Source organism: Copadichromis virginalis, unplaced genomic scaffold (genome assembly GCF_057382275.1).
Source record: "Copadichromis virginalis isolate Kocher_CV1m ecotype Utaka unplaced genomic scaffold, C_Virginalis_male_GT1.1 unmapped_scaffold_1, whole genome shotgun sequence".
NCBI classification, from domain to species: Eukaryota; Metazoa; Chordata; class Actinopteri; order Cichliformes; family Cichlidae; genus Copadichromis; species Copadichromis virginalis.
The window spans coordinates 10,490,203-10,498,558 of NW_028188589.1; the positions used below are offsets into that span (position 1 = coordinate 10,490,203).

An 8,356-nucleotide genomic window follows, 5' to 3' on the forward strand; every position below is an offset into this window, starting at 1 on the left:
ATGATTAATTGCAACTCGAAATATGACCAAAATGTGTGCAAACATACGGACAGATAGCGGATTTTTACACACTTGTTAGTGTTATTTAATGCTAAGACCACGCTGAGTGGCCTGCGTTCACTCAGCGTGGTCTGACGTAGGCTGGGTGTTGTGCTGGAAGCGAATTAATCACAGCCTAAAAATTGATTAATCGCAACTCGAAATATATGTGTATATGTGTGTATATGTGTAAAAATCGGGACAGATAGTGGTTTTTAACACACTTGTTTGTTTTATTTATTATTAATTGTGAGTACAAACAGTACAAGCAGAACAGGGCTTCAAATAATTGTGAGGGATTTTTACTGAATGTTTTCCACCCGTTTAAATCTAGCACATTGTTTTATCCATATACATCTTCAAGTTCACAGAACATAGGCCTAATTCAACAGGCAAAATAGAAAAAATCTCCAATCATCCTTTTGGGTAAGGTAGATTAGTGCAAAAAAATATGAACAACAGTGAAAAGTATTGTTTAAATCACATTCAACCATAGAACAAGCTCTAAACACACGGTCCTCTGGTCTACTCATCCTTCAGCCAGTTGCTGAGACAAACCAACTTGTCCACGTTCTCTGAGTGCAGAGCAGACCTCTTCTTGTTCACAATGTGCCCTGCTACAGAGAACAGCCTCTCACAGGGCACTGTGGAGGCAGGAGTGGCCAGGTATCTGCGAGCAAGGCGGGCCAGCTGGCTGTGGGCTCCTGCATGAGCTGCCCACCACTGTAAGGGACAGTCCTCTAAGGCAGTGCAGGGCTCTGCTCTGTAGCGCTGTATGGCTCTGTCCTGCTGCACCTCCTCCTCTGACTCAGAGTCAGAGTCCATCTTCACCAGGCTCAGCCTCTTCTTGGCTGGACCTTCTTCTGCAGTGTGTGATCTTCTAGGAGAGTCTTCATGCAGCATGCCTGCCAGTGTGATCCACACTGCTTCTCTGTCAGTCTTGGGCACACTGCGTAGGTCTTTAAAACGTGGGTCCAGTGCAGTTGCGATCTGGAGCCATGCATAGTTGGTATGTTCCTGGCGGGAAGCAAGGTCTTCCTTAAACTTCTCTTTAAACCTCACCACATATGCAGGGTCCTCATCAGTTACTTCCATGACACGGCGCAGGTGGCAGAAGGCTGGTAGAACTACAGAGCAGGAGACGTAGGCCTCTCCTCCCAGCAGTTCATTCACATATCTGCAGTGGAATACACACACACACACACACACACACACACACACACACACACACACACACACACACACAGATAAGACAGCAAATTAAAAAAAGCTTTTTAATACTAGGTAATATTAATAAAATATTTGATTTCATTTATTTTTTAAATAAGACATTTTCATAATAACAAAACTGATTTAAGATGTATGTTTGATACATTTAATCTAAACCTACAATTATGGTCACAATGACAGGCTCACCTGCAGGGCTCTAGAAGTGTCTCCAGTCTCTGGAGTTTGTCCCACTCTGGAGGCGTCAGGAGGACAAGTTTATGCTTTTGTTTATCCAGAGTCGCGGTTACTGCAGTTTGGTTGCGGATCAAGCGCTTCACCATCTCCAGCGTGGAGTTCCAGCGCGTAGGCACGTCCTGGGCCAACGGCTCCTGCTTGCGCCCCAGTGACACCTGCTCTGCGTTCAGCTCTGCTGTGTTTGCTGGGCTGTGCTTAAAATGGCCAACAATTTTGCGGCATTTGGCCAGCGCAGTGACAAAGCCACTGTCTGCGAGACTCACTGTGATGCATCTCTGTAGAATGTGCGCGGTACACGGCATGTGATTGAATGGCATGATGCGAGCCGCGGCGATCATATTGCGCGCACTGTCCGTGCCTACTGTTGTCACCTTCTCCTCAATTCTCCACCTGCGAGCAACAGTCTGGAACTGCTCTGCACAAGCCTCCGCAAAGTGCCGCTCTTCCGTTTTCATTATAGTCAGCGCAAAGGATGTCAGACCCCAGGCTTCAGTGATTAAATGCGCAGTAACTCCCAGGTAATTGTTATTACTCAATGATGTCCAGTGGTCTCCTGTCAGAGCCACGCATTCTGTGTGAACTAAAGCCTCTTCTTTTTTCTTTTTCTCCGTTTCATACAGTTCGTGGATTCGAATTGTTATTGTGCTTCTCGCTGGGGGCTTGTAGGACGCGTCCTGAGATGCAACCTTTAAAACATCCGCAAAGCCCTTGTCCTCCACAATGCTTAGTGGTCTACAGTCCTTTGCTATCCATTTGGCTATATTGTCGGTCAGTTTGTCCAAAGAAGACTTACCGAGTGGCCTGCGTTCACTAAGAGTGGTCTGACGCAGGCCGGGTGAAGCTGCTGCCCCGACAAACGCGTGTTTGGCATTAAGGTGGTATTTTAAGGTAGAATTTGAACGGTGAAATTGAAACTCTTTACTACAGTGAGTGCAAATTACAACGCGTTTGTTTATTGTCCCATCTATGTTCTTCTTGTATTTGAATTCCCCATCCAGAAGGCCATCCTGTTCCTGCTTCTCCATTTTCAGTGGACAAACATCTTGAGAAAGTTGAGGGTAAACAGGAATGTTTCCTCTGGATGAGTCCGACTCTACCAGAGGAAAAGGGGAAAGATGCAGAGAAGACAGCGCGAATGTATGTATGTAAACAAATGAAGTGGAATTATGGGAGCGACTTTTTTTTTTTTTTTTATCTGCGTGTTGCGCTAAATAGTTAAATATTCTAACGTAATTAATTCCAAAATTTAATTATCGCAATTAACGCGTTAATTTCGACAGCTATATTAAAAACAAAGTGCTCTTATTGTGAAAATCTGCCTCCTACTTCTTTAAATCATTTTTATGTATTTTTTAACCTCACAGTGAAACATTGAGGCATTAATCTGACACAGTTTGATCAGCAGCTGTGTTTTCACTGACGTTTCACTTTGATTTGTTCAGACTGAGCAGAGAGGATCGGTTCTGTGCGCACTGCTGAGAAACACAAGCTCATTTCTGCTGTTTCATGAAAAGTGTTATGGAGGAACAAGAAGTTCAGCCTCTAAACTCTCAGCGTGAGGACTGAGTGAAGAGTTTCAGAGCAGAGAGTTTTGGCTCACAGCTTTTAGCGTCTACACAAAGAGACGATTACGCACTTGATCTGAGAACACCTCCACCTCCTACAAACAAACTCTCCTACGAGCAGCTGTCAAAACCACAACAGGCAGAAGACTGGATTTCTTCAGGTCAGATTTACTGCAGTTTGCATAAATTGTGTGTCACAGACATTGTAGTTCACATTTGTGTGACTCGTTTAAATCTTCTCCTCCTGAAAGTGAAACTCTTACAAACACATCAGGCCACAACCTGCTGCAGGTTGTGCAGCAGGTTGTGGACATCGATTCATTAATGTTGAATTCTCTGCAGCTGCTCTGTTGCCATCTTGTTGCAGTACCGTATTTTCACGACCATAAGGCGCACTTAAAAGTCTTAGATTTTCTTCAAAAAGTACGGCGCGCCCTATAGCGCAGTGCCCCCTATGTGTTGTAAGGAGGACGTAGTAGAGAACACCATGAGAACGTTAAAGGGTGAAGTGTGGGCGTTGATCGTATATACCGGGACAATCGCACATACGTGTATAAAAGAACAGGTATGTGCGTTATGCAGGACATCGTTGTTTTAACAACCCTGAAAATGGCAAAGAGACACGCTTACGAAGCACAGTTTAAACTGAAGGCCATCAGCTACGCGGAGGAACATGGAAATCGAGCAGCGGCGAGAGAATTTAAGGTTAATTTAATGAATCGATGGTTCGCAAGTGGAGGAAGCTGGAAAACAAGCTCCGACAGGTCAAGAATACGCAGCTGAGTTTCCGCGGACATAAGGCGATTGATAGAGGATTTTTATGAAATACAATATAATCAAGTGTGTTTTATTTTCTAGTGTTCATATATTTTCACATAACCAAGCCTATTGTTAAACAAAACACAATGCATTCCTTACTTCAGTGTTTGAGATGTTTGACAAGACAGGATATACATGCATTCTTTACTTCAGTGTCTGTGATGTCAGATAAGCATGAATACTGCTGTGTCGTTATTTTTCAGTTTGTGTGCAGAGGTTAGATAGCTAAGACAATGCCTGAGCTCTCCCCTTTCCGTTAAAAGAGGAAGTGCTATGTAATCCATTTTGAACTATAAATAAAGCAAGCAGCCTGTACTCGTTGTGTCTGTCTTCTCAGAGGCATTCACCCGTGTACACGTTCTTAAACTCTGAGTCGGTCTGCAGTGTCTTATTTCTCTTACTTGTGAACAGATGTCTAAACCCCTGACATTCAATTGGTCCTTCGTAGCCGGATAACTAACTGTTATTTTTAACGTCTAGTTGTCCACAGACGGTTTTCATCGGATTCTGACGTCGTGTTGCCTGCGCTGGAAAAAATCTGTGCACAGTAAAAAGGAAAATCCGGGAGCGTGAATTCGATCTCTGGTCAGCGAGGCCCCACGACGCCAGGACCAGATGTGCCGGATCCAAAACGCAGCGCCACAGTAAGGTGAATATGAAACACTGCATTCCATCTAGCGCTAAAATACGTTGATATTGAGATTTTCCTTTAAAATAGTGTGTAAACCTGGTTAGCGCCGACAGATCTCAATCCAGAAGGGATTTAAGAGACAACAGGCAAGAGCGAAATTCTAGAAATCGCTATTAAAAGTTCCGGTTGCTTTGGGAAAGCAGCTGTAACGGAACGAGTTCCGGTCGCTCTGGGAGTGGCTGCAACGGAACAGTTAGAAGGTTGCACAATAAAAATACGGAAAGTCTCAATAAAAATTATAAAAGCGCGCTCTGTTTGTGTTAACAAAGAGAAGTGAGTTGTCATTTACGACCCAATACGCGGTCGAACCCTTCTCAAGCTGTTTTCCTGTGTACACTCACGAACTGGCTGGAGTGGGAAACTAAGGTTGTGCGTCATCACGTAAAATCAATAACCGCTTTCTCAAATAGTGAGAAAGTAGAAGGCTGTTATTGATCACCTGCCCGCTCCTTTGTGCCAGAGAAGGTGTCACAGTTCTGACGTAATTAGTTTAAAATGGGTAACTCTAAAACTAAAGTAAAATTAACAGCAGATGAAGAGTGGTTAGAAAAAAACTGTTCAAATGCAGGAATAGTCAGTGCAAAAAGGTGGAGAAATACAAAATAAAATATATTGTCCAGCTTGGCAAGGCAAATGCACCCCTGATTTAATAAATGCTTTAAAAACCGCTTTGCAAAAAGAGCTATATGTGGAAAAAAGTCAGAAGAAAAAAGCAAAACGTCTAGCAGAATGGCATCTTTTCAAAGTGATGATGACAGACGTAGAAGACGTGGAGAGGAAGGAAGTGAAACAGATGAAGCGGAAGTTTACAATATAGAACAACTGCTGCTAGGGTCAGAAGCCAAACCAACAGTTGTAGTATATGTGAAAGGTGTGCCGTTAAAAAAAAATGTTTTGAGACACAGGAGCTTGTAAAACTGTTTTAACTGTAGAAGTCCCAAATGTAACATTTTCAAAAAACACTATAATTGTGAAATCAGCCTCAGGACATGTGACAAAACAGCATCTAACCGATCCCCTTTTTATGTCACATAGAGATAGTGGCCGTGGCTGCAAAAATCAGTGCATTTATGACCCATCATGCCCAGATTGTATGAAATAAATAAAAGGAAATCATTCATATGAAGACCTTTTCTTTTTTTTTTTTTCTTTTTTTTTTTTTTTTCTTTTTTAAATGACATCAGAAACAGCAGTATGCGACATTACGTGATGGCAGAGCTTCAGTTCATCCTTTGTCATTTTTTTTTTTTTTTTTTTTTTTTTAATAAATAGGACAGGGGGAATGAATGAGAGAAAGAGGGGGAGAGAAAGAAAGAAAACCAAAGGGGAGAAGAGACGGTGAGAAGGGGGGGGAAGAGAGAGAAAAAAAAAAAAAAGAACTCCTGGGTCACCTGTATGGAGAAAAAAAAAACAAACAAACAAAAAAACAAACAGAGGAGACAGCAAACAACAAAGAGCAACATAATAATAGAGAAAACAAAGCACCATTACAATAAACTAGCTAGTCATAGATATCAATATTTACTAAATAATAAACGATATTGTGCAGCACGCAAGATAGACAGCGCACAGTGTGCTTTGAGGCAGCAGCCAAGAAAGCTTTAGTCCGCGTCTGTGAATACCCATGTGTGCATACCTGTGTGGATCAGCATGCTTGCATTCCAAAGGTTTCTCCATGTAATGATCTGCTAGGGAGTGTGGGGGGGCCACAGCCCCGTCCTCCAGGGTGTGAAGCAGGTATGGAGGAGATCAAAACTCCAGACATCCAGAGGCCCCCAGAACACAAGAGACCATGGAAGACCAACAGAGGGGCAGCCGCGCCACTGTCCCAGTAAGAGCTGAGGAGAGTCCCAGATGAGGGCTCGCCCAGCAGCCGCGGAGCAGAAGTCAGGGGGAGTTGCAGTGACGCGCCCGTGAGCTCCGCCGGCCCCCAGCTGTGCCTGAGTGACCGAGCCCCAGGCCGAGAGGCCGGGGGCACCCCACCTCCAAAGGGGCCCGAGCGAGCCCCAGGCCCCAGGCCCCAGGCCCCGACAAGCGGCCGCCAAGGAGTGAGCCGGTGTGTACCCGGACGCCCACCCCCAGACACAAAGAACCACCAACACACCGACACCTGAGGGAGTCCGCCACCGGCAGGGGAAGTGGTGGTGGGTGGAGATAGGCCTCCAAACCTTGGAGGGCCAGAGGTGTCCCCAGAGAGGTGGCGTCTGATACCCAACCTGACATATAGACACAGACATACAGGCACACACAGACACAAACATCCATTCCCACCCTCATGCTCTCATATGCACTCACTCCACACTCAACCAACGTGGAGACAGACATAAAGAGACGCTGTACACACAATCACACTCCCCAAGCGTACTCTACAAACCGGGTCTAGGTACCGTTGCCCCTGGAGGGGGGAATTGCACCCAGACCCAGGTGGTGTTACCCTTTTCCCTGCGGTGGGGAGAGGCAGACCACCCCGACTCCGCAGCAGCAGGGAGGCCCCACACCCCAGACCGCAGTCGGACGGCCAACTCCTCCTACTAGCCCTCCCGCTCCAGCAGGCCGCAGAGAATGGGGGTGGGAGAAGACTCCAAACCTCCCTCCACCCGCTCATTGTAGTTCAATTCAATTCAATTCAATTCAATTCAATTTTATTTATATAGCGCCAAATCACAACAAAAGTCGCCTCAAGGCGCTTCATAGATACAGAGAAAAACCCAACAATCATATGACCCCCTATGAGCAAGCACTTTGGCGACAGTGGGAAGGAAAAACTCCCTTTTAACAGGAAGAAACCTCCGGCAGAACCAGGCTCAGGGAGGGGCGGCCATCTGCTGCGACCGGTTGGGGTGAGAGAAGGAAGACAGGATAAAGACATGCTGTGGAAGAGAGACAGAGGTTAATAACAGATATGATTCAATGCAGAGAGGTCTATTAATACATAGTGAGTGAGAAAGGTGACTGGAAAGGAAAAACTCAATGCATCATGGGAATCCCCCGGCAGCCTACATCTATTGCAGCATAACAAAGGGAGGATTCAGGGTCACCTGGTCCAGCCCTAACTATATGCTTTAGAAAAAAGGAAAGTTTTAAGCCTAATCTTAAAAGTAGAGATAGTGTCTGTCTCCCGAATCCAAACTGGAAGCTGGTTCCACAGAAGAGGGGCCTGAAAACTGAAGGCTCTCCCTCCCATTCTACTTTTAAATACTCTAGGAACAACAAGTAGGCCTGCAGAGCGAGAGCGGAGCGCTCTAATAGGGTGATATGGTACTACAAGGTCATTAAGATAAGATGGGGCCTGATTATTTAAGACCTTGTATGTGAGGAGCAGGATTTTGATGCATATGTGTTCTAAGGTGCAATTAAAACCCAGGAGGGCATGGAGCTACCTGCCAAGGAGCAGCAGGTAAGCGCATAGTCCCTCCTGCTAACCCTCAATGACTAAGTGTATTTAAAATTGAGAGGTGGGCAACGACGTCAGGGGTGAGGTATACACCCTGATGGTGATTTGGATGAAGACCTTTTCTAAAAAAAAAAAAAAAAAAAAAAAAAAAGAGAGATGCATAAGGTAGATTAAGGCTGTATCATTGTACAGCCAAGGAAAGTGTGTGAAAAGATAAATGTTTCCATCCTGGAGGTGGGTGAGACTGCAGCTCATTCACGTCCTTGATGGATACAAAATAAAATATAATAATAAACTACTTGGTTCGACATGCAACAGAGAGAATGCATGTGACTGAAGGTTGGATCTGAGATGAGGCAAACAGAAGACCAGTCTAAAAGTGGG

At 44.9% G+C, this 8,356-nt stretch overlaps 1 protein-coding gene across 1 annotated transcript; it reads right to left on the bottom strand.

Annotated features, from left to right (window-relative positions):
- Positions 1-241: 241 nt before the first annotated feature.
- Positions 242-2,528, bottom strand: LOC146679819 (E3 SUMO-protein ligase ZBED1-like). The gene is made up of 2 exons (XM_085450300.1): positions 1,456-2,528; positions 242-1,216 (listed from the first exon to the last, which is right to left on the bottom strand). The coding sequence occupies exons 1-2, from the start codon at positions 2,526-2,528 to the stop codon at positions 565-567; spliced, it is 1,725 nt and encodes a 574-aa protein (XP_085306426.1). The 3' UTR covers positions 242-564.
- Positions 2,529-8,356: the final 5,828 nt, after the last annotated feature.

What these genes read in the sequence shown, in the direction of transcription:
- LOC146679819 (XM_085450300.1), bottom strand. Translation starts at nt 2,528, where the DNA reads ATGGAGAAGCAGGAACAGGATGGCCTTCTGGATGGGGAATTCAAATAC. An exon ending in ACACTTCTAGAGCCCTGCAG is followed by an intron (nt 1,217 to 1,455) that starts GTGAGCCTGTCA and finishes ATTCCACTGCAG; the next exon opens with ATATGTGAATGAACTGCTGG.